The sequence below is a fragment of the Clytia hemisphaerica genome, unplaced genomic scaffold (assembly GCF_902728285.1).
Source record: "Clytia hemisphaerica strain Z4C2 unplaced genomic scaffold, Clytia hemisphaerica genome assembly, whole genome shotgun sequence".
In the NCBI taxonomy this organism is placed as follows: domain Eukaryota; kingdom Metazoa; phylum Cnidaria; class Hydrozoa; order Leptothecata; family Clytiidae; genus Clytia; species Clytia hemisphaerica.
The window spans coordinates 278,227-305,030 of NW_027104175.1; the positions used below are offsets into that span (position 1 = coordinate 278,227).

Genomic DNA, 26,804 nt, shown 5'->3' on the forward strand with positions numbered 1-26,804 from the left:
ACCGAAGAATGCTACTTTAAGAGCATTTTCAACTGTGATTTGCTAATTATATCCCTAAGTATTTCATGATATGGAAATCAGTATGTATGCGAATATTTGACAAATGGATTCTTCACAAACTCGTATCCAGTCCATTAGCTCACTTTCTGATAATTTTGATTGCGCCCACTATTGTATCACGTCCATCAGTGAAATCAAAAAGTGTTACATACAAGTGGTCCTGGGTACGAGATTGGAATTTTTCGTATAAACGGCGGCTAACATCTTTTTTCAAAGTATTTCCTACGATAATTACGTCATAAACTGGAAACAGAATTTATCTTTTTTACACCAGTTGTTTTTAAAGGGGGGGAGTTTAAAGAGGCCAACACGTGGTACTTATTCAATTTGTATTTATGTTTTATTTTTCTTAGAGCGTAGACAAAGCAATTTTTAAGGTCATTTTGGTTTTTTCTTTGCAAAGAAGGAAAATTATTGGTTTGTATAAAATAGCTCTGTTTATAAATCATAATGCCAATTTAAGAATAAATAAATTGTTTCAAAATTCATGAAAAATATCTAAATAACAAAAACCTAAAATCAAAAGCGAAACTAATTCCTGTAGTAGACACACCGAACTGAAAATTCAAATCTTTCATTTAAGAGGGTTTGTTTCTTTTAGGCTTCCTGCGGATATTGCTTCTTCCGTTGGGCTTGTATTGCTAAACACTGATTTTCAAATCAAATTCATATCATCTTCCTTCGTTCTGAACGTAAACTCCTATTCCTATTGGCCCAGGGGACTGAGATGAGTTGCCTATCAAAAACTCGATATTTAAATAATTTGTTAAAGCTCTAAAAATGCGAAAATATTAATCACTGATATAAATTTCGTCTCCATCTCCATCTCCTACAACATCTTCATCCACAGGTTGACTGGAAGCTGTCGGTTCTACAATGTCCAAGTATAATTCATATTGCTGGTCAAGCCCAAGGTACGAATCACTCATCACATATAAAGTGTATATCTTGCGCCCTGCTTTCTCGGGCGTATAGAAGACTAAGGAAACATTAGTACTGTCTTTATGGAAAACGCCCACACGTTTAAGGGCGTGAAGTTCGTTGCCGTCGCTATCACCAATGACGAACATCCACCCTTCATCTTGTGGTTTCGGAAACTTCGGCGAATACGCTTTGCCGTCGTGTACCTGTGAGAAGGAAGATATGGGGAAAAACAAGTGAAAATCGCAAATGCAAGCCTTATCTCGGAGACCATTATGACTAGGTTTCCTCATCTCATATCCTCGCTCCTCGCTCCGAGCCGTGAGCTGTCTACCAATACTGCTGTCTACAATGTTAAATGTTAGTTTCCTTTATTTGCTCAGCCGTTTTCTGTTTGGCCTCTATTTTCCACACTTCACCGTTCGAAGGTTGAAAGTCGGTTCACTGAAGTCACATTTCTTATTGAATAATCAATCGGACAGAAATTCTGTAATTTTTAGCTCTAGCCTTTATTCAAAAGTAACTTAGTATATGTAATCACATGAATCACATGATAACGAGAATAATTGCAGGAGTGACTTTTTTGTTCGAAAGGACAAGGAAAATTCGAAACAAAAAAATCACAAGTGCAATTTTGTACGAGTTTTTATGTGATTACGGGCTAATCGCACAATGGGTTTCACTGCTTTTTCTCCGTTATGAAATTAAGTTACACTGAAAGTTTTATATTTTTCATTTATTGTTGTTTATAGATTTTCCTTCTCACAAAATCAATTTCGAATGCAATTAAAACGGTCGATGAAAAAAGAAAAAACATTAAAATCAATTTGTAAACATTAGCGCAGTATCGAAGAGTGTAATTAACGATTAATTGCTCTCTGTTGAAGGCACAACAAATAAGAAAAAAACAACTCATCGTGCGATTAGCCTACTATAGTTCATATTATAAAAGCCAACAATTCACAGTTAAATATTATAGAGTCCATAGAATCGTTAACTTGTTGAAACGGTTGTCTTTATAAAATTGGACATGATCGTTTGGGTACTTACCTTATTACTGATCTGCTTTCTACTGAAACATACTTTCAACGAATATTCTGTGTCCGGGAAAACGCGCGTCCATTTCCGATTGAAGTGTGTCTGTTCATTGAGATCGATCTCTTGTGGCGTCTTTTTTACTTTCCCTACCTCGTCCTCCCAGTCACCAATGATGGACATTCGGAGTGAAGTGAAAGGTAATCGAGACAAAACATCGTAAATCTGAAAAAAAAGTGAACATAATGAATTTGATACGCCCTGAAACGTTAGCGAGTGCATGTACTTGCATTTTTGAGGACTGCAGAAATGACTGAAGCGATCTTGAATAAACCGCAGTTTTGACCTGCTGATTTATCGTCGCTTTCAGTCAGTCAGGATCTAGAAAAATCACAAGATAACACCTCCGTCGCAGAAAAACACTTGTACATAAACTCTCTTTTGAGGGAGGGGAGATTTTTAGAAAAAACAGTACATACCTTGTCGACATTTTGACGTCCAAGTGCTCGGTCCAACATTGAGTGAACGTGTCTAGGACCATTTCGTGCAATTTCGATCATTTCCGGTAAACTTAAAACGCCGGACGATGAGACAGATCTGATGAAGTAAAACAAAAGAAAAAATGAAAAAGATTTAAAAGAAAACATTTGTTCGACTAAACTGACTGGAATAATCCAAACAGGCCAAGGTACACGAGTAAATTATATATACTCTTTTTTTAAGAACCATTAAACTTTTGTGGAGCATTAAGTTTTCTTTTGTTAGGAATTTAAGGCTCAAATTATTAAATCCTGTTCTTATATGAAGGCCAAAATCAAGGCTATTTTGAACGCCAATTTGAATAAAATTTAGTTATTTCAAGGTCAGCATTGTTCTTAAATAGTTCTTATAATTTGGAGTTTTTGAGTCTCACTGTTCATATAAAAGGAAAAGAGTGTATAGAAGAAAAACAAGCAACATGCTGAATGGACCTACCTGATGATGAAAGTTAGATAGCAATGCGAAAAGAAAAATGAAAAAAATCAGTCAGAAAACATAGCGTTTAGCGAAAATACACAACGCAATAAATTCATCATTGATTGTTAGTGGGGGGAGAGGGAAGGGTTGTAGGGAAAAATAAATAGGAAGTTCTGGTCGCAAAATCAGTTTTATTGACAATTGAATCATGCTTGATGGTGAGCATTGTTATCAATAATGTTTTTGTGTGAAAAACATAGAAATACAAGGAAAAAATCAAATGAAAATTTGCAAAAACGGCGATTTCCAGCATTTTTAACCGGAAAAGATTTTTTCTCAAAAATCGAACTCGGCCATGTTTTGAGCATTGCGAATACGCATCTTTCTGCAAAAAATCAGAAAAAACTAAGGATGAAAATTTGAGAAGATTTAAAAAAAAAACACGGTTTTTCCGGCATGTTTCCAGTATTTTCGGCCAGAAAAATGTTTTTCGAAAATCGGGCTCCGTCACATTTTAGGTATTGTCATATTGCATCAGTTGAAACATGCTTGATGGTGGGCATTGCTATTAATAATGTTTTTGAATGAAAAAACAACCAAATATAAGGAAAAAGTCCAATGAAAATCCAGAAAATGGCGATTTCTGGCATATTTCCGGCATTTTCGGCCGGAAAAATTTTTTTCTTAAAAATCGGACTTTGCCATTTTTTGGTCATTGTTAATACACATCTTTGAGCAAAAAATCTGAAAAAACTAATGATGAAATCTCGAGAAAATGCCGAAAAACCAGTTTTCCGGCAAATTTTTTTTCGAAAATCGGACTCCGTCACATTTTGGGCATTGCCATTTTGCATCATTGTGCAAAAAATTAGAAAAAACTAATGAGCCTATCCCAAGAAAAGCTGGCAACAGACGAACGAACGAACGAACGGACAAAGGTTAATTTAAAGGACTAAAGTCTGTCTCAAAATAATTTGCAGCTGGAGAAAAAAATGGCTGTAACTTTTGATGATTGTGATTACGGCCTAATCGCACAATGGGTTTCTATCATAACAAACATGGTAGCTTGAAGTTGTTATATCTTTTTATAACTTGTGAAAATCTTTTGAATGCAGTTCCATATACGTTATTTGATTGTATGTAATTTAGTATATTTTTTAATTTGTTTTCAAATTAATAATTTTCACCTATTTTGGATATTTGTTTCTTCACATGGATTTGTGAGAAAAGACAGGTCTTACTCTTGTGTGTTCTTCGAATAATTTCAACAACTGACACAAAATTATCATTACAGAGAATAGAATGCAAAAAAATGTCACCCCAAAGACCTTTAAAATTTCAGGAATGACAAAAGAGCAAAAATTCTTCTAATCGGCTACGTAATAAAAGGGGGTACCACAGTGGGCCCAGAGGTGGAAATAGGGAAAAAACGAAAGTTAAAATTTTGCTTTATTAATATAATTTATGGAATCTTGAATAAATTTCTGATCAGATGCCAAAGTTTCAGGTCTGTATCTGATTTGTAACTCAAGTTATGTGGCTCCAAAGTTGACTGAAAACCAGATTTTGATGAAAAATCAAAAAAAGTGAAAAATGCATATTTTTGAAGATTCTGAACTAAATTCAGCTTCTAAATCAGTTCATTTTGTGTGATTACCTTAGAGACATTATATTCTAAAGAGAAATTGCTTAAAAGTATGTTATAATGTCCAAGAGCGAGAAAAAACTCAAATTTTCAATCGAAATTCTCATCACGAAAATGCTTAAGGTAACCACAAATGTCCAAATATCTCGAAAACCTTTAAGTGTCACATATCAAACCATATATGTTTTGAAAACTACAGACACTAACCTTTCTAAAAATGCTGGAGTTTTGATGTGACACTTAGCGGTTTAAAAGTTCAAATTTTGCCTGCATTTTCCAAGCTAAAAATCTCAATTTTCATGATAAATCTCAAAAGAAAGTCAAAAGTTGAAGTCTACTATTTTCTATCTCATGTAATGTGACCCTAGAGCTCTATGAAAGCCTTTATAATACAAAAATTGTAAGAAATAGTTTTTTGTTGCTCTCCCTCTCCCTATTTCCAAACTTTTGCCATCTGGGCCCAGTGTGGGTACCTAAAAAACATAATTCAATGGGGGTACCAAATCCTGGGGGCTACCTAAGAATCCAAACAACTTTGGGGGTACCTAAATCGTTGGGGGTACCTAATTTTATTGGGGGTACCTGAAGCCTGGAGGACCCTATGTAGGTCCAAAAAGGAACGAGAGGACGCCGTACACGTATATCAAGAAATACACCACGTCAGAGTATCTGGTACCGTCAGTGAAGCGGGTATGAATAAGGTTGGGAATGAGATGAGTGTGAGTATAGGCATTCCGAACAAATTATAAGCATACAAACCTCATTTTAGAACGATTCTTGAATTCGTTTAAATTCTCTTCAGTGACATTTGGGAGTTGCAGCAAAGAGTGATCGTGGTACCAACGCCCTTGTATCACCATTTGAAGTAATATGATAATTTGCAGAACAGAAGACAACCAGCCTTGATCTGCACAAAAATCAATCATTGCCTGCATGATACGGATAGCTTGATCGAGGACGGATTTCGTGTCTGTACCGTAATCGGCACACGGTAGATTGGCACGCGTGAAGTAAGCTTGTAGTAGAAGATGGGTTTTCGTGTGTGGACTGTCATACGTATACTTGTCCACTTCTATAGGTACCAGTTTAGCAAGGTCACTAGAAAGAACAAAAATATAAAGCTTTAAAATATCTTTATTATGTCAGAAAATCACTTCATCCATTTCGTACGCATCAAACCACTCGGGGACCTATACTACGCCTGAAAGGAGCAACAAAAGTTTTAGACAAAAAAAACAAGGTCATAGCGTCTCTGCCAAAACCTACAGTTCTTAATTCATGAAAAATGTAAAATCTGGATATGTTATTGATTATGATAGCCAGTCACACAAATATATCTTACGCGTTCATCTGGTCCTCATTATGTCTGACAGGCAGCTCTTCATACTCTTCAACGTCTGATAAACATTGCAACAAATCTTCTATACTATTCTCTTCATGAAGGACATGCCGGAACACACGTAGAGTCAAATGACTGAGATAATAATATGAAGAAATGCGACCGAGAACTGAAGCTTCTAGCGAACGTTCGTCCTACAGAAAGCAAAAAAAATCAGGGTTGGAAAGAATAAATCTTGTTTTATCGACATAAACAATAATACTAACAAGAAATTTCATCAAATACATAGGTATAATATACAAAAATTGGTGTCTAAATTCAAGTCTAGAAGTAAGTTAAGCCCTTGCTTAATAATGAAATAAATTTCCTTGAATGTACACAAAATAATATTATCATCTGGATTGTAAAACATTATACCTCCATGATATCAACACAGTACGACTCTTCCAACTCATTGATAGCATTTTCCACCAAGTTGGACAAGAACACATTAACATCTTCATTTTCCGTGCTTTCCAAGTCGTAATACGTCGGATTCATGATAAGACGTCGGAATAAATACGTCCACGTCAGGTAATCCATGGCGTCTTGTTTTGAGCTGATTGTTCCAGCCACGATTTCTGCATTCAAATGGTCAGGTAAGACGCCCAAAAGACTGAAGAAAATAAAAGGGAAAGGGTAGCGTTATACTTTTGTCACTCAACATTAGAGAAATGGAAGGTTCGACGTAAAAAAAGAGGCTTTCTTCAAGTAGGAAATTCACCAGTTTTAAGGTTTTCAGGGCTTTTTTATCGTAGAATTTTTTGGGGCTCAAATCTTAATTTTTTAGAATAGTGTATACTATGGTAGCGTGCTTATATTAAAACTAGATTAAACAACTCCTTCAGATTCAGGAAGTTTTAAATGAAAACAGGCGTTTGTATACTTTGGTTGTTTAGATCGTTTATGTGATTCCATCACTCAGCTCTTGTTTAGAAACAAAACAAAAATCGAAATCCTAAAGATATCATTTCTGGAGGTGCACGAGTCGATAGTGGCATATGTTTAATGAGATAGATCATGACGAATCAATATCAGATTGTCACCTTCACATTCGGTGTATTTCTTGCAGTGGAATTTCTGCTCCTGATCTATTGCATAGCTGGCAATGATTGGACTACTGGGAGGTCAGGAAACAACCAGGTGACATTTAGACTTTGGAGACGTGAGTTTATCATCTTAGTGTGATAACAAAAACTTAAATTATTGCAGAAAAAGTCACGAATGATTGAAGTTTTGCGAAATAAAAGATCCATGAAATTTCGAGAAGATTTTCTTATCTTTTTATCAAAATATCAAAAGCAGAATTCAAAGTTACATTCACTTGCATACAATCATCAGATGTCAGAGAGGGATTATTGACATCTGATGATTGTACGCAAGTGCATGATATTTTGAGCACCATGACCGCAATGTATAATCTATGGATGTTTGTCACACATTTTCTATTGATAATATTTCAGGAATGACTTTTGGAGTGTTTAATGAAGTAGACCGTTTTTCTTAAGGTTGAGAATTTGACGACGAAAAAGGGGAAATATGCACATTTGCTTCAAAAGCATTATTTCACGTTGTGAGGAGCTTGACTATACTCTCCATGGTCATCTTACTTCCCACGTCTGTCCTCGTTTTGAGACATAGCACACAAACAACGGACAAAGAGACGTAAACTGCATTCGTAAAGAAAGTCTGCTTCGTTTCGCTGGTTGTAGGTAAGTCGAAGACTTTTGAAATCCAAAGTGTGTCGAACATCTTCACTGCCAAAAACTAACAACGACCAATTTCAATGCTGTAATGGTTGAGTGTTCTATGTTCTGAAAGCTGAAAATATTTTAAATCTCATGTTTTTCTTGGTCTTGAAAATCACAGTAAAGTGGGTTACTGTATTTTTAGAAATAAAATATTTATAATTTGTAATTTAAGAAATATTTTATTTCTTAAAATACAAAAATGAGAAATATCCTTATAACTTATCAATGGATGATCCGAATGACATCCCACTTCACTGATGTAAGGCACATGTATTGACAGTTTATGACACAAAAAAATTGACTTCATATACTGACGTCAGCAAATTCTGCTAGAACATTACTTAAATTACGAAAATGAGAAATATAATGAACCCAAATGGTATCTGCACGAAATTTTGCTCACAAACTTGTATTGGTAGAAGGAGGGCTTCTGCAAAATTCCATCTCGCTTTGCTGACGTTAGCACTTTTTATAAGAATATTTCTTAAATTCGTAATTTGAGAAATAAAATATTTCTCAAAATACTAATTTAAGAAAAATGCTTGTAACTTTTGATTGGAAGATGGCAGCAAATTCAGATTTTGCAGTCTTGTACCACATCATACTCTGGAGTCTCAATCCAAATTTGGAATCAATCCGATGACGTCATCGATTTCTATGGCAAAATCATCAATTTCGACTTATGCAGCCAAACGTGTAAGCTAAAATAGCTAGTCGCCAAAATTTTGCTCACAAACTCGTATGAAATTTTTCAGAGGCCCTCCTCCTACCAATGCGAGTTTGTGAGCAAAATTTGGGCGACTGGCATTCGCAGTTCAGAATTTATGGCCATTTCTAGCTTTTGGCCAAGCTTACACGTTTGTACAAGACTGCAAAATTTGAATTTGCTGCCATCTTCCAATCAAAGGTTACAAGCATATTTCTTAAATTAGTATTTTGAGAAATATTTTATTTCTCAAATTACGAATTTAAGAAATATTCTTATAAAAAGGGCTAACGTCAGCAAAACGAGATGGAATTTTGCAGAAGCCCTCCTCCTACCAATACAAGTTTGTGAGCAAAATTTCGTGCAGATACCATTTGGGTTCATTATATTTCTCATTTTCGTAATTTAAGTAATGTTCTAGCAGAATTTGCTGACGTCAGTATATGAAGTCAATTTTTTTGTGTCATAAACTGTCAATACATGTGCCTTACATCAGTGAAGTGTTATGTCATTCGGATCATCCATTGATAAGTTATAAGGATATTTCTCATTTTTGTATTTTAAGAAATAAAATATTTCTTAAATTACAAATTATAAATATTTTATTTCTAGAAATATTTTATTTCTAGAAATACAGTAAGCCAGTAAAGTTTTTTTTTCAGGAATTCTTCTCATCGGATGCCCAAGGATGATTGATGATGCGTCCAATCTATCAGACATCAGCTTAGGTCCTCCACCTTTAGTGTTAATCTTTGTGATGGGTTGCTGCTTATTACAACCCATTGTTATGTACTTCATCCTCATACGAGGTTATATTGCAGAATATTTGACCAAATCGATGAAGAAAGATCTCGGAATTTACAAAACACCATTCAAAGGATAAACGATTCACATTGGAAAACTTTGCCTGGAAGACCTTGAGTTTACGTCCCCTAACAAGATTTTCCATTAAAACCGGCACGGACGTTGTTTGAATTTTGGCCCCTATTACATCGGTACTTATTGGTACAGTTCTCCTGATTCAAACTCAATACTGAGAATTATAGAGAAAAGCATAGGCGAGCATTTCAACATATGATATGATTTACGATTTAATTAGCGAATTCACAAAATATTGATAAGTTTTGATTTTCGAACAGTTAAGCGACTTTTGAATCATACTTGAATCATACAAAAACGTATGAAGCACCAGTTCTTTTCGATAAGATTATGAGGCATGCCACAAGTTAAATAGAAAGGAGTCGTTTATAATACGTGTTACTGAAATTCAGTCGTTTTGTCTCCTAGAGCAGAGTACAAATTATATGGTTAAGTTTTATACGAAAGAACCAACTCCCTGCCTCCCAAAAATACACTAGACTACTATTCGAGCTTTATTTTTCGAGAAATATTTAGTTCATCATTATGTTATTTGCCTCATTTCAGCACTACACACAATTTGAAAACAAAGTAACAACTTTACCTCGATTCGACAGGGAAGGGTTCATACAAGAACTTCTTATAAAAATGTTTCTTCACGTCATGGACCAAAATCAAAGCCACACCACTATCATCAAACTGAGGCCGTCCAGCCCGACCCATCATTTGCAAGACGTCTGTAATGGGGAAATCTACGTATCTTTTACTCTTGCCATCATAATACTCCGTTCCCTTGACAACAACTAAGTGGGCGGGAAAATTAACACCCCATGCAAGTGTGGCGGTGGCAACTAAAATCTAGAATAATAAAAAGAAGTTAGACCTGGTTAGACTTCAGTCTTAATTCGATAATCATCAACCATAGAACACTTTTTGGATGATTGCTACTTTAGGCAGCTTTTTAGGGGAAAAAACTTTCGCGAATGGACAAATTCACGAAATTTTTACATTTCGCAAGAATTAACTTTTGCGAATCAAGCTTTTAAAAATATTTTGCTAGAAAAAACTTTCGCAATTTGTTGAATTTCTTTTATATTATATTTTCATTGATTTCTTAGAAGCAAAAGGCTAAAAACCTAACTTTATTCAGGTTTATATGAACAACGAACAACCAATGTGCCCTAAAATTGTTCTTTAAATCGATTTTAAAAAATCACCGAATTTGAGATACCATAGTTTTTTTTACGAGAAAATTTTGCGAATAAGCTTTTCGAAAGTTTTTTCCCTAAAGTATACGTTCGCTATTGGTTTATTTTGGTAATAAATGTCATTGATAAACAAACAAGTTTTTCCTTCTTCACAAGAAATGACTGCATGTAAAACTCTTATTATTTATATTTACGAGTACGATACTGTAGTAGATAAAGTAAAATGAGGTAAATGAACTCACTTGAATTTTCTGGTTGACGAAGAGTTCTTCACAAATCTTGCGATCGCGTTCATGGAGACCAGCGTGATGTAAACCAATACCGAAAGATAAAACCAGTTTCAAGTTTTGATCTCGCACTTGTGATAGAAGGTTCTCCATCTATATGAAAAATGTCAGACACAATATTAATGGGAAGTAAAATTTCTATATCCCCGTTAAAAGTGATGTTTAACTCCACTCTTCTAATATGTATTAAAGGTTAAGCGATGTTTCAAGAGTGCTCTACAAGGTGAAGGAGTATGATACAATTTCTAATAAATAAATACACTCTTCTAATAAATAACAATGCTCGTCTACAAGATGGAATGCTCTTTTACAAAAATGTAAGGGGTAAAGCGAGGAATAAAAAGGTTGAAATTGTCCAAATCATGATCTTATCGTAACTTTTTTAGAACTCACCTCATCTTCAGGCATATGAAGCCATTGTTTTGGATTACTATCACCCGCTGAGTACGCTACTAAATCCAAAGCGGTCATTCGCGTTTGACGTCGAGAAGAAACGAAAATAAGCACAGGTTTATCAGGTGAGTGCGTCTTGATTCCTTTGTAGCATGGTTTGTTCATAGTTTTCATGCGAGGGCAGTAGTGTTTGCCCGGGAATCCCGCAATATGGACTTCTAAAGGAACCGGACGCACTGATGGACGGAAGTTAAACAATCCCTCCTAGAAAGAAAAATATAAAGAATTTGAAAACAGTTTCCAAGAGGAAATGAAATTTTGATTGACATTTTAACATTGAGTGTTATTGTAGTTTCAGAAAACAATTCTGACCACAAAATGATCAATTTCCTGTCAGAGAGTAAAAACAGCCAGGATAGCTAATGACAAAACTCACATTTGAGACATGGGGATATAGCTCAGTGGTAGAGCATTCGACTGCAGATCGAGAGGTCCCTGGTTCAAACCCGGGTGTCCCCTAAGTTTTCGAAATTTGTTTTTATTTTTCTCACCTGACCAATTCCTAACCAGCTAGCAAGATCTCTTGCGTTAGCTAAGGCCGTTGACAAACCCACGATACGAACAGTTTTAGTGGTAGAGCTTGAAATAAAGTTGGTTCTTGAAACAATGACTTCTAGAATTGGACCACGATCGGCACCCAAAAGATGGATTTCATCAATGACCAATAGAGCAACATCTTTGACATATTTACGCGTTTGCCAGCTACGACTGACACCATCCCATTTTTCAGGCGTGGTCACGATTACGTCAGCAGCGACGACAGCGCGCATGTCTGGAGTGACATCACCTGTTAACTCAACCACTCTAAAATTGGAAGTTTTAGATCTTTAAGTTCATTCTCACGCAAAACGCTACCCTTTACACGACTAGAATCTAGTGTGACTCTGTTTATATGGTATTTTCTCCTTTGTTACGAGTGATTCATCGTCAATTGCAAGACAAACCATACGATTCCGAGGTAATCATACAGGGGGGGGGGGGGTACTTAGGCAAAAAATGGTGCTGGGTATGTGCGGACGATAAGGATCGGTTTTTCAACTTGTCTCTCTAAGGGTCGGAGACATTCAACTCGTCTTTGATCTGATCGTAGACGGGTATACGAAATTGTAAGTGGAGTTGAGTTTCTTGTCTACAGTTTACAAAACAGATCAGATTAATACAACTTACTTTTTACCAAGATGTTTCTCAAAACGTTCTTTCCAATCTATGATTCGTTCGCGTACCAAAGCTTTTAGTGGAGCAATATATACAACCTGAAAATAAAATAAAGAAATTCTTTTCACATTATTAATACTTTACAGTCTATTCTATTCTATTATTGAAACAAATCACTCATTTAAAACACCCTCAATAATATTCAGAGCGTGAGGAAAAAGTAAATCAGTATTTTGAGTATCAGACAGTTATCGTACCTTTCCACCTTTGTGTTCGCGGAACACCCGGAAAATAGCGATTTCCGCTGCTATTGTCTTTCCAGAACCAGTGGGAGCACCCAACAAAACGTTCGCATCGGAATAGTAAAGCGTATGAAAAATCTGCGTTTGTATGGGATTGAAATGTGAGAACTTGTAAAGCATCTCAAGTTTGGTGTCCCGTAAGCATGCGACCGGAAGAGGGTTCAAGTTTAGGAGTTCCGTATGTGGAGCATGGTGGTCCGGTAGGATGAGATGTTTGAAAGAGATAGCGCAGACGGCTTCCGCGTGCAACCAGCGGTCGGAAATGACGCGGACGTAGTATTGCGGTGGCAGAGGGTCGAAGATGGGAATCGTGAAGACAAGCTTTTGTGCTTGCTTCGATTGCACCTGAAAGGAAAAGTTTTTGTTTTGTTTATGTCAAGAAAAAATATTTTATCGTCTAACCGATATTTCACTCAAAGCAGCAAGGACTATGTCCGACTGAAATGACCTACCTAACTAGCGATACATGAGCTGTGAGCTCGAATCTCAAAACTGTCTTAGTTTGATAGTACGTTATTTAAAAATGTGGTCTTTTTGTTCTAAATACACTTGTTGGAAATATGGTACGCTAGGGACACCAAGCCTCCTTTAGCCCTTTCTACTCTCATAGAAAAGTGATTTGAATATCACCATCTTAAACTCACAGCTTTCTTTGTCAGCAGGAGATAATCTGAATGGTAAATATTATTGTTGTCAGGGTCTTCCACCCAAATCCACCAAGGCTCGGACGTTGTGCCATGCATTCGATCGTTCCATTTGAAGTCAGGCATGATTTCCAACTGAACACGGAGTACATTCCGTGTAATGGGTTGGATGTTTGCACCGATCTTCACTTGAGGGAACTGGAAGGCGTAAGAACGCACTTTTGCTCCGATCTTTGGATGATTCAACATGTGACCTTCATTCAAAAGAAAATAGATACCGTCAGTGTGTCTATTCAACTTAGGTCAAGCATACCAGGATAATCACGACAACGGATGAAAAATGTAATAAGCTAGTGAAAATACGAAATTTGATTGGTTGAAACTCACTAGCCTGTTAAATTTTCGTTTGTCCTCGTGATTTTACCGATTTACTTAACTTCATTAGTGTCGAAAGGTATCGACACGTGGGGAGAAGACACAAAATCTTTCGGCGACAAAAGAATGATTTACCTTTGTATTACCTTGTGATCGATCGTTAATTTTTCACTCACCGATTTCACCAGCCTCGTATTCACGCAATCGATCAATGGTCAGTTTCTTGCTTTCCAGTTTATTCAGAATGTCAAATTTCAATCCTTCGCACTGTCTGAAAGGGTGTTCCCATTCCCAGATCTGTTTATCCACAACTTTGCTCAGGATCAACATTCGCTTGGCCATCACCGCCCAACTCTTCTGTAAAGCAATCTCGAACAACGCACGCACTATACGAGCTGCATTCTGAAAAGACATTTTTAAATCAAATTCTTTTACACAAATATTCAATACAGGTTCATTGAAAAGTTTTCTGTTGTGTCAGTGGAGTATAGTATATACCATTTCATGCCTTTTTTAAACACGAAATATGAAAAGAAAAATTATAAAGTCACAATTCTATTTCATTTTTTTTTTAACATTATTTGGCAGCTTTCGTAAGATGTGCTGTAGAATCAGATAGGGAAAATTAAATCAAATAATAAATAAAAAGCCCAAGATAGCAATTACGATTATCCCGTTATTAGGATAATTCAATAATGAAATATATGACAATATTCGTGAAACACACGGACAAGAACACCAACCTGAGCAACATATGACATGTCAGAGATGAGAGAAAAACTTTCCACGGCAGCTTTGGAAATATATGCTTGCAAGAGGATGTTGACTTTCCCATACTCATTTTCAGCACCACCTTTGACGTCAGTGACGCAACTGTCCGATAAGTGCTGTTCTAGTTCCGGTAATTCGTCTTCCCGTACCTACAAAGGAAGTTAGTGGCTAGTAAGTGGACAACGGCGGTACTGGGAGAATTCTGAAAAGTAGTTTCAAAAATTTGATCTAAAGTTACATAGCTTTGGAATGTTTTTTTAACTATTTACTAACATTTTATTATTTTCTATTTACTACCTTTTACTCAAGGATTGTAATTCATCAATGTAATCTTTTATTTTTTGCTAGAATATGAAGTCAAACCTTGATCTGTTGAAATTCATTGGCCCTTGAGACGACGTAGAAAATCTCCGGTTGATGAATGAATGGTTTGAAACTCTCATTGACTATCTAAAAGTTTGGAAAAAAAAGATGTTTCCTATTACTCGAAAAAAGCTATTGAGTTTAAAGCTAGAAGGGATAGAAAGGAATCTTCAATTACAAGTCTTAAGATTTGTGGCGCTTTTGGAAAGGCGGATTGAATCTAGTGCTTTATTTGTTTCCACACAGAAATTTGGCGATGGGTTTGAGTTTCAATCTGGGTTTTGAGTGAAAACCACGCGGATGACGTGACAGTTTCAACTCCAGCCACTTCGGGGCTTTAAACTCAATGGGAAAACCGGGTCAACCCAGACCTAGTCGGATTAACCTGAAACCTATAAAATTATGAGAGTAAAAGGTGAAAAACAGACATTTGAAAAGGGATCGATACATAAAGCTGAATGAAACCGGATAGTTCTTTGATATTATAAATTTTATAAATGGAGAAGAACATCTTTCTTACCTCAATTGTTGCGAAATCGATATAGAAATTACTAGCAGTTCGTCCAAGGTTGGTAGGGTACAAATAATTGGTTCGTTCATCGAAGCGAATCATTCTCGCTTTATCGAGCTTGCGCGCACAACTGCAAATCAAATCGTAACGATGTTTCTGTAGGGTCGGATCTTCCTATCAGTGGGGAAAAAGAATGACAGTTTATTGGGGGGCAAGTAAATTTCGTTTTCCATCCCCATTTTACGAATTGATCCGTCACGTAGTATAGTAGAAAATCTTTCCTCGAAAACTTCAGAAATTTACTGGAATGAATCTCGTGGTTTTTCTTTTAAGTTTCGAGGTTGACTCACCACCCCTACTTGATATACAAAGGGTAAAGAGGACCCTTTTTTGTTTTCAATAGACTTACCCCTTTATCAGCGTAATTGATTCCATAAACGATAGGGTTCATCCTCATACGAACGTAAAGGTAAGTGTAGCTCAACCATTTGACCGCCTCGTCCACGTTTGTCACCGTCCCAAGTGCGATCTAGAAAGAGAGAGAAGAAAATCATTGACTTCTTGGAGATAAAAGGTTGTTTTTAGTTTTCGATTGTAATTTCACTCAAATAATTCCTTGTTTTTGTTCATTTTCATATTAATGGACAAAGTTTGTGTTCGTTATACTAAAGTTATCTAGAAACCTGAACTACTTTTAACTTGAGAAAAAGAAAACACTTAAAAAGGATATCCTCGTGGAAAATACCTCTGCATTCAAGTTATCGGTCAATCGATTGACAAATTGACTTTCGATGGGTGTTTGTGAAGTCAGAAGTTGCAAATAATGTGCCAATTTATCGTGGGTGGTCAGAATCATTCCATGGCCCCATTTATCGAATTGCGGACGCCCAGCACGTCCGAAAATTTGCATGACATCCAAGATTCCGATATCCACGAACGCGCCTTTCTTTGAATCGTAGATTTGTGTTCCCTACCGAAAGAAAATTAAATTCTGTTTTTCTAAAATTCAAATAATACAAAATCATCGGGGAAGTGGAAATATTAGACCAGAACACTATAAAGTTGAGATCAGTTTAGGACAAAACCTGTTATATTAAAAAGTACAAAAAGGATGATTTTTTGTCAGCATTTTGGAACTGGAGGAATGATGGTTTAGCATATTCGGGATTCTAATACCTGAAAATAGCAAACTTTTGAAGAAATTCCAAGAGGTCAAATTTTCAGAAAAGGATTCGGCGTACGGTGATTTTTTGTTAACAAAAAACACCCATGGGAACTGAACATTCTCTGCCGACTACGAGTATACTCGTAGTAGAATGATCAAAATACCGGCAGTACTTCAAAGAGCCATAACCTTTGATACAGAAATTTTTGAAGAGGTCAAATTGTATGTGCCAAGTTACATCAAGTAATTTATGAAAAGATCTATTGTAACGGGGATAACATTTTGTTTGTATATAAAGCTATAATATAACAATTTTATTCCATTTTTCAAATTTATGTTACTACCATATCCTATTTTTAAAGTAATCTTTATAAAATGACAATAATGACGTTTTGGATTTACTGAGGTGCAGAATTTCCTTCCTCGTGAAATTAAACAGTAGAGTCTCCTTAACTCTTATCTCTGAAATTTAAAAACATTTTAGTTCTCAGGTGTGTTTGGGTTATTAAGCCTCTCCTTTAAATAATATCAATAATGAAATTAAGAAAAGAAATACCTTAATAATAACAGCGTGGGCGGGTAGATTTACACCCCAAGCCAAAGTGGCGGTGCAAACGAGCACTTTGACGAAACCTTCAGCGAAAAGTTGCTCCACCAACGTCCGGTCAGCACGTAACATTCCCGCGTGGTGGATACCAAAACCATCCGGAAAGAGCTCCCGAAGCTGCTTATTCCGTGATTTAGCAACCTGAAAAAAAAAAGGATTCCAAAATGTTGATATGATTTGCTCCCTCTTGTTCGATTTCTATGTAAACTGTCCTCCGTTATGATGCTTATAAATCTAAAAGTTCTTATAACTAGCCAGGTAAAAGTAAGTCAGAGAAGATCCGAACTTTTTATAATCAAATCAGCTGAAACAAGCAACATGCTGAATGGACCTACCTAATGATTAACATCAGATGAAAATAAGAAAAAAGTGACAATAATTGTTCAAAAATTCAGAATGGAAAAATAAAGCTTGTGTATTGAATAATGTGAAATGGTAAAAAAGAATGTCCCCAAATACGAAAATCACTTAAACCATTCACAATCATGGACAAAAGGTTTGTAGACTTCTGCAATATTTGCAAAATACTTGAATATCGATCCAAAACAAGTTCCCAAGAGGTTCTGGGTGCTTTCCAAACCCATTCAAAGCTCTGCAGTCTAACCACAAGGGCAAACCACAAGGGCTTAATTAACTGGCTTACACCAGTATCAAAACGCTGATTTTTTGCTTGTGGTTGCCTCAAAAGCAATTCAAAAGCAATGCAACGACTTCGCAAGTGTTTTTTTTAACTTCCCTCCTTTTTCAGACGCATTGAAGAGTCATTTTGCTCTATTTCTCACCATTTTTCACTGAAATTTCATTTGTCTACAACCTTTTGTCCATAATTGCAGACCCAAAAAACCTTTTAAGCTGTTTTTGGCCCAAATTTGCCCAAGAAAATTTTCGTTAAAAATCTGGCTCCGTCACATTTTGGGCATTGTCATTTTGCATCGTTGTGCAAAAAATCAGAAAAAAATTATGAGTCAACATTGAGAAAAGCTATATTTTCTTATTTGGTTAAAGGGAATTTCCCCAAAATACGAAAATCCGTCTTTTAAGGCGAATAAGAATTTTCCAGGAAAAAACACTTCAGCCATTCTTTAAAGAATCTTGCCCTCCATCTTTGTACAAAAAATCAGAAAAAAGTAATGACAGGATTTTGCACAAAGTCCAAAAAACCCTTATTTTTAGGTAGTTTTTGGCCCAAATTTGCCCAAATATATTTTTTTCGAAAATCGGGCTCCGACAAATTTTAGGCATTGCCATTTTGCATCATTGTGCGAAAAATCAGAAAAAAATAAAGAGTCAACATTGAGAAAAGCTATATTTTCTTATTTGGTTAAAGGGAATTTCCCCCAAAATACGAAAATCCGTTTTTAAGGCGAATAAGAATTTTCCGGGAAAAACCACTTCAGCCATTCTTTAGAGAATCTTGCCCTCCATCTTTGTACAAAAAATCAGAAAAAAGTAATGACAGGATTTTGCACAAAGTCCAAAAAACCCTATTTTTAGGTAGTTTTTGGCCCAAATTTGCCCAAATAAATTTTTTCTCAAAAATCGGGCTCCGTCACGTTCTGGGCATTGCCATTTTGCATCATTGTGCAAAAAATCAGAAAAAACTAATGAGCCAATCCTGAGAAAAGCTGGTAACAGACGGACGGACGGACGGACGGACATGGGTTAATTTATAGGACCTCCACCAGGGCACCCGGAGGTAGGTCCAAAAATAAAGATCCTATGCATACCCTCTTGATCATGTTTCCATATTTGAAGTTATCTTGTTCACATTGGAATTCGAGTGTATCTCCTTGTTGTTTTGCGATCTCTCGTAACGCCATTGCAGTCTTTACTGTTGCATTTCGAGCGTGCACAAAAATCATCACCTAATGTGCATTGAAAGATTCTTTAATTGCTAAAATTCTAATAATCACCATTACTACTACTTAATCGTTCAAGCCAGCACGTGTTTTTAGTGAGACTGAAGGTTCGTAGAACTTAAAAAAGCTTTGGCTGAGTACGAGTATGCTTTGAGCCATCGTTTTAGTCGTTAGCAAGTTTATGTATCGGAAGATATCGAGGGAGACGGTAAATGAAGTCGACGCAAAACAAAGTTGATAGTTGATGTACTGCTCTATATCGCCTTTGCTTACCTAAACAGACGACGATATTTTGCTGTTTTTACCGTCGTCGAGCTAAGTGGACAGCGTTTTCGGCGATATGTCAATTTTGCTTTATACTCCTTCGATTTATCTCTAATTCATAAACTCGCTACTATTTGAATGAGAGAAGGGCGCTCGAAACCATAAAATTGATTCTAGTAAAATGTCATACAACACTAAATATAATATTAACATTAAGATATGAGTGAATACTAGTCTAGAGTCACAAAATTTTAAAACAACGTCGAGTAAAAAACCGCTAAATCGGTTTGCGATCTTCACAAACCTTTTATAAAACACTAAACTGATTTTTACCCGATTTTTTAGAAAGCTGTTATGCCAATCGAAAAGTTTAGCGAGTGTGAACACCCTTTGAAGGATAGGACGTTCATTTTGATATTTAGTAAAGCAGAAAAATACCTGATGTCCATGTTGAATATTCTCTAATGCTTTATCGTAACAAATTTGTTCCATATCCCTGTTCTGGTTGAGGTAGCCGGTCGCTCTAACACCCATGAATGTTTGTTGCAAGGGCACTGGACGGAAACGCCCATCAAAGTAGAATAAGCCTTTTTGTGGATTGACATTCAAGAAACGGGCTACGTCCAGATAGTTGGGTAACGTGGCTGACAAACCGACAATGCGAATCATGCTTTGTGAAGATTCCACCTGAACAGCGTAAAAAATCAATGTAAATGAAATTTCGAAGTTGGTTGAGTTTACTATACATACGTAAAATGAAAACAAGACTGAAATCTACAGAATAATTGACAAATCAACCGGGGGTCGAAAAACAACAACAAAATTATCTTATTTGAGATATGAAGCATTCAAAACACAAAAAAAGAATGAGATTTTTTAGATTTCTAAAAACAATCACGCCTTGCAAGTTTCTTGCACACTATTCACTAACCTGTCTCAATGTTCGTGCAACAAGCGCTTCAAGGACAGCACCACGATCGTCATGTAACAAATGAACTTCATCAATGATGAGCAGTTTGACCAGTTGGGCAAGTGCAATATCACTGGCTCCTTTCGTGTCACCACATCCCATTTCTCCGGAGTTGTAATCAACATCTAAAAAAGAGTTTAGAAAGTGATACATTCTTAAGGGGAAGCTTCTTCTTATTGTGATCAGAGCTGTTAATCAATTAATCGTTTTCCAGTGAAATAACAACAATTTGGTTTTTAAAATATAAAGTACAAACGATTATTTAAGAGGCAGATTAATGTTGTATAAATTCGTAGTGAGAATTCAACAGCTTACCTGTGTTTCGAGTATTTCTTTCTTAGTAAGTTGCATATCACCCGTCAACTCTCGCACAAGGATACCGAGAGGTTGGAGCTTCCTTCCAAAGTTAGCAGTCATCTCTGCTGCCAAAGCTTTCATTGGTGCCACGTACACGATCTAAAAAATGAATCAGAAAATAATTCAAAATAAACACTTAGTGGCAAAAAAGAGAAATTTTACTACTGTAGTATAGTTTTTTTTCCTTTTAGGGGCATTTCATAAATATGAATTCTATCTTACAGTTTTATTAATTAAATTCCTTAAAGTTTGAAAGGATTCCAAAAGTGTCTATTTCAAATTCGAGTAATGGTTGCTAAGCCTATAGAATTCTAATGAACGCCGTTAAATAGAGAAAATACGGTATGTTCGATTCGTTTGATGCAAATACGGTGGAAACACTCAAATAGATATCAAAATTGGCAAACAAAAGTTTTCTTTCTGTCTTTTAAAAAGTGAAGCACTTATGCCTTATTCATAAGATAGAAGCTTCTGTTTAACATCATTTTTGCTTTGAAGAGAAAGAAGGAAAGGAAAATGAAATTCTCTATAGGAGCAATTATTTTTACACATTCAAGAAACCTTGACAAACCTTGAAAGCATCTTTCTTGACGACACCATCTTTAATATTATTTCGTATTTCATGGGTGATAGTCATTAGGGCAATGTTTGTCTTGCCTGCACCAGTAGGCGCTGATACCAATAGATTCTCGTTGCTGTTGTAAGCTGCTTCATAAACAATACTTTGGATGCGATTCAATTTCTTGATACCTTGGAATACAAGTTGTCCAACCTGAGGAAAGATTGAAGATTAAAGATATAACTATCATGATGTCCTGCTCCTGATCATATTGTTCTCAGGATTGGATTGACTAACTTTTCAGGGATGCGGCCTTTCTTTTTTCGAAGAAAGAAAAAGAGGGCAGCCTTAATTAACCATGGTTGACGGTTAAAGGTTCATGATTTTTAAGTAATTTTAAAGTGACTGACTTTCCAAGGATGCGGAAGAAGGCAGCCTTCATCAACCATAGTTCTTTGGCTAAAATATTAATAAAATCGCTATAATTTCTTGGTTATGAATAGAGAGTTTTCCCTTGGCTCATTAGCAGAGTTGGAAAGTAGAGTGAGAGTAGAGTTTAGAGATAATAAATCTATTGACAAAACTGTTAATTGAGAAGATCAATGAAAAAAATAAGTAAGCAAGACATCATAATCTTCTCACCTCATCTAATGAATTGGTATCAACTAATGTGTTCAAATACCCAGGAGGCTTCGTTCCAGTTGCCGGGATATCCACTTCTTCATATTTCTGGTAACTATTTTTCTGTGCTGATTCGGGTAGCAATATCTTCGTTCCTCCTATGAAGGCAGATGACAATTTTTTTTGAGCAAATTCATCAAAGACGTATGGGTATTGATGTGTACTGGATGTAGCTTTTTTGAAGATGGGTTGATTTCGAATAATTTCTTCTTGTTCTCTGTTAACTTGGAACAGTTCATTGTAAAGTTCAGGATCTCTTCTCATAAGCTTACGCTCCTCTTTAGCCATCTTTTTGAGTAAGTTTTTCTCATGCGCTGATTGGATGGTGACTTGTTGACCAGGCAACGGTTTGTTTTGTTTTCGTGTTGGGTCGATATATTGGTAATCTGAATTATTATCATCGTAACCAGGTTGAATTGCGGCTGTAATGATATCATTTCGATGCTCAAGGATTTTTAGGATTAGATCAAATGCATCGAATCCGAGTAAATCAAATAAATCATTCTGTATCTCATCATTCGTCTTGGTGGTGTTTAAGATTTCAAAAACAGCTGAGGTTAAATCAGCCACGTTTAAAGCGGAATCTTTTTGCTGAGCGATATGATTTTCACATTGTGTAGCTAACCAAGATGGTGAAAATTGTTTTGAGGCCTGGGGCTGCTGTTGTTTTGGTGCACTACTGGCAATTTCCCCCTTTCCATGCACATTTAGTTTATCTTTAAACAACTCAACAAAATTATCACCTTGCAAGTTTTGTTCGTTTGAGTCACTATACCCTGCAAACAGCTCATCAAAGTTTTTATTCTCAAAGTCCACAGTAACTTTTAATTTTTGGCCATAGTAAGATTTTTTAGTATTTTTCCCATTATTTAGGTCATCTCCCTTGATAAAATTTTCATCTAATAGTGAAACAAAGTCTTGGACAGTTTCAAAAGCTTTTGTAGCTAGAGAGGCTGAATAAGGACCAAATGTTTGACGTAGTTTGGTGGACTCGACTGAAGTAATTTTTTGTGTATCTTTGAATGCTTCAAAAAGAAATGCAGCAGCTTCATCTCCTGCTTCTTGTGATGTGTCTTGACCAACTGAAGATAAACAAAAACAAAAACAAAAAGTCTTGATACTTGTCACAAAAAAAGGCTTACAATTTAAAATCAGAAAAAATGCCTTCAGATGTGGAAGAAGGTGGTGCAAAATTTTAAAACCGTTTGCAGTAGGTTGGTGTGAGGATTTTTAAGAGAAGCATGAAAACAAGACACTACAATAACTTGGTTTTCGCTCTAGTTAAAATTTGTTGGAGAGCATTGAAATATGGTTTTCAGAATTCTACACAAAACAAAACTTACGTAGTTTTGTTGCATGCTTCTTCAAGTCTCTCAATAGATTGGTTGCCTAGATAAACAAAGATGTTATAAAATTAGACTGGGCATTAAAAGCTGAAACTGTTTAATTTAATTTGTGATAAAGTATCCTACAGTCTGATACGGGCACATATTTTCCACATTTTCAATATATATAATAAAATTTAACATTGAAAATATTTTCTTTTTAAAAGTATAAAAGAGGCGTGCACATAGAATTTGTCAAAATTTGTGCTTAGCTTAATGCTTAAACAAAGCAGAGCTTTGAAAATGCTGTGTAAGCAAATGGTAGGAGATACGTCTTTTAAAATCAATCTAATTAGATACAAGCAAAGAAATCCAAACCTTGATCGGGTCTGCTGCTTTCTCTGTGAAGTTTTCCAAATCACTCCAGGAAAGTGTTGTTGTTGGAGATTTGCTTTTCTTCTTCCATTTTAGTTCCTCATTCAAACGTTGTTGAACATAAGGATCTTCTGTATTTGAGCTTGCAACTCCAGCAAAAGCTCGCAAAGAGCCAGTAAACCGTGGAATTCCACTCATTACATATCTATTTTTTAGTCTAATGAAACAAAACAAACATTCATTCAGATTATGATATGTTTCAAATTTTAAGGGTGAAACAAAGGATAAAGAATGAAGAAAAATGTTAAAACTTTCCATTTTTGATTCAGCATTAAGAAGTGAAAATGTGATTTATTTTATAAACATGAGAACAAAAGCAGTAACTATATTTTGCATTTCTATATCACAACAAAATGCATAAAAAATACCTAAAAGGCAAAATTTACAAAACATTTCATAACAATATTATTCTATTTTCTAGCAGAATAGGAATAAGGAGGTTGATAACTTTTATCACACTCAAATATCTTTGGAATTTTCTTTTCCACTTGATCAAAATCACATTCCTTCTTGATCAATGTTGGTCTGATGATATCAAAATCGAATTTCAGTTCTTTTTTTAAAATTGGAAGCGTCTTTGTCTTTAAGTGTGTGTCTATCAAAAAGTATTGCCCATGGGTATGCCATTCAGTGTGGGCTTTCATACGATATGGGAGCTCTTGTTCTCCAAGGTTTTCAATTTTACGGACAACACCGTCTTGTTCAAGGATAAAATTGCAAGTTCTTTTTATAACACTATGCAAGCCTTCTTTAGCCATTTTTCTTGATATAAGTAGTAATTCATATCTGGGCATTTCAAATGTATTTAGAGGTTGTTTCTAAAAATGAGATTTAAGTCAATTTTTTTGCCATAAATTCTAAAGGAAGAATACAATTGAAATGGATTTGGATTGAACATTGAAAGTGATGAGCAACAAGGGAGAAGAGTATCGCACAATTTTCAGTAATAATAAGAGCATAAAATTGTAATATTTTTCACAATATTTGTCTGAGACTTTTAAGGCATAGTGTCCTCCAGGGTTTGTCCCCCCCACCAAATTCTTGATTCTTTTAAATCTCCCCCTCTTTTTTTTCCCCCTATGACTTTTGAGTTTTTTAGTTTCCCCCCTCTTTTTTGCTTTCCCCCCAAAAAATTCTGAAAATATCAGTCCCCGTTTCTGTACAGTTTTTATGCCTAGTGAATTTATCAATCATGATCTAATCACATGATGATATCATGTGGACTGGCCTTGGTTGCTGAGATAAAGTTGAAGTGATTTCACACTCCCCCCGCCAAATTTGCCAACTATCGATGTTTTCCCCCTCTTTTTCCCCACCTTTTCTATTCAAATTTTCATTTCCCCCCTCACCCACCCAAAATTGGAAAATTGGTTCCCCCCTTTATAAATTGGGCTTTAATAGCTGGCAACAGCATGTAATTAAAATGCTATATAATTCATCTAAAGGAATTCAGAATTTGCATTCAATAAATCGGTGACATAAGCAATTTCAGCCATTCTTGTTTTCCTTAAATAAATGCTGATATCATCAATTCCAGGTATTTCAAGTTTTCCAAAAATATCCCTCATTTCCATGGCAACATGAACAAAACTTTGACAAATCACAAAACCTGTGACAGCTTGATGTTCCACCCGAATATTCGAAAAAAGGTTAACTGAATCTTGTTCTCAACATTATTTTATTAATATCCAAATCTGCTCCAGTCATCTTGAAAAATTATGGAAAAACACTTTTGCTGAATTAAATACTCCTCAAATTTTTCTAAATTTAAGCTCAAATTTGGTATAGTCAGGTTGCTGGACCACTTTTTTGAAAATCTTAGTCAGAAGAATCTAAAACCTTTTAGAACTTGTTATATAACATCAAAGGATTCAGAAAGGTTTTACCGATCATTTTCTATCCACCTCCTTTGCTCGTTTCCAGGCCTTTTTAAGATTTCAAGCTTCTTATGTGCACTGTAAGGGTCGTAAATAGCAAAGATGAGAAAAATTGCTCTCTAACGATGTAAAATTTGGAAATTCAGACCCTGTCTTGCCTCAAAATGGTAAAAAAATTTCAAGAAATTGTCCCGTAAGGGTCGACTTTTCGCTCAAATTTACTCAAATTTGCCTGCAAGGGTCCAAATTCAAAGGCATAATTTTGGGCTGCTCATCATAGTTTCTAGAGGGGTCAACCCCCCTTAAGTGGGCGTTTAAAGCGAGTTTTCTTTACAACAAAACCTCGAATCAACAATCGGAGGCACGGTTTTGCTATTCAACCTTTTCTGAATAGAATGACGTAGGTTTCAGAAATATCGACCAACCAGATCTTGTAGAGTAACCTTTCAAAGTTGGTATGTACACTGGATTTTTGAAGAAATTGTGATTCTGAGATATTTCAAAATTTAAAATCTTTTTATCTTTACCGAAAAATTCCCCTCTTTTATTGAAAAGTAAAAAGACGATTATTCCATTGTAAGACTTTATAATACGGATATAGAAGCGTTGCTTTAAAAACTTAGAAACACAGAGAAGGAGGGATCAGTATTACAGAGAAGCATACTCTTTTTACAAGAACAAAAATGATAAATGATAAATTCAGAGATTTTCAAAGTATAACAAGCAAAAAAAGATTTTAAACATCCTAAATAGATTAAGTTTTTGTTGAAGCACTCTTCTTCGACCTCAAGACCTGATCTAATATGAAATAATATCCAACCTCGAAAAATTTCTTTAAAACTAAATTTTCACTTCTTGTTTGTTTTAAACCATACAATACGATGGAGAGTGTTCTTCTCTTAAAATTAATTCCATTTAAACTTCCCTTTACAGTCTTCTTTTACAATTCGAATAAAAGGCTCAATCAATAGGGATTATACATAGATAATGTTTTTAGCATTTTTTGCAATTTTGACACACTTTTAGGTTTAGGGAGATGCATCATTCGATGGTCCGTAAAGTTTTGAATCTTTTACAGCAAAAAAAATTTTTTTGAAATTTTATTTGGAATTTTATAATCGCGAAAATTAAAGTTCGTGAAATCTAGATAACATGTTACAATCAAAACATATTACAAGTTCAACTCTTCATTTCAATTATAAACTCTAGTAACCTCCTAAAAGTACTTTCTTTGAAAGTTTTTGAGTGACTTTGTTCGATTAAAAAACACACATCTCTTTTCTAGTTACAATTTATATAGTCATAAAATTAAATAAAGAAAATTT

General features: G+C 35.4%; 1 protein-coding gene and 1 non-coding gene across 2 annotated transcripts; one reads left to right on the forward strand and one right to left on the reverse strand.

The window, feature by feature from the left end:
- Window positions 1-457: 457 nt before the first annotated feature.
- On the reverse strand, window positions 458-23,758 carry LOC136814344 (activating signal cointegrator 1 complex subunit 3-like). The gene is given in 29 exon segments (XM_067070867.1): window positions 458-1,187; window positions 2,032-2,241; window positions 2,496-2,613; window positions 5,378-5,716; window positions 5,961-6,151; window positions 6,375-6,612; window positions 9,916-10,169; window positions 10,762-10,899; window positions 11,200-11,463; window positions 11,751-12,063; window positions 12,427-12,512; window positions 12,672-13,061; window positions 13,361-13,614; window positions 13,912-14,137; window positions 14,479-14,655; window positions 14,870-14,956; window positions 15,390-15,554; window positions 15,790-15,909; window positions 16,126-16,350; window positions 17,102-17,293; window positions 18,880-19,017; window positions 19,714-19,962; window positions 20,207-20,331; window positions 20,334-20,370; window positions 20,561-20,701; window positions 21,174-21,374; window positions 21,804-22,924; window positions 23,186-23,231; window positions 23,546-23,758. Coding segments are annotated over 29 exon segments (6,576 nt in total). The 5' UTR covers window positions 23,741-23,758; the 3' UTR covers window positions 458-851.
- Trnac-gca (transfer RNA cysteine (anticodon GCA)) lies at window positions 11,647-11,718 on the forward strand. Its single transcript has one exon. It is a non-coding gene; the product is annotated as a tRNA-Cys (tRNA).
- Window positions 23,759-26,804: the final 3,046 nt, after the last annotated feature.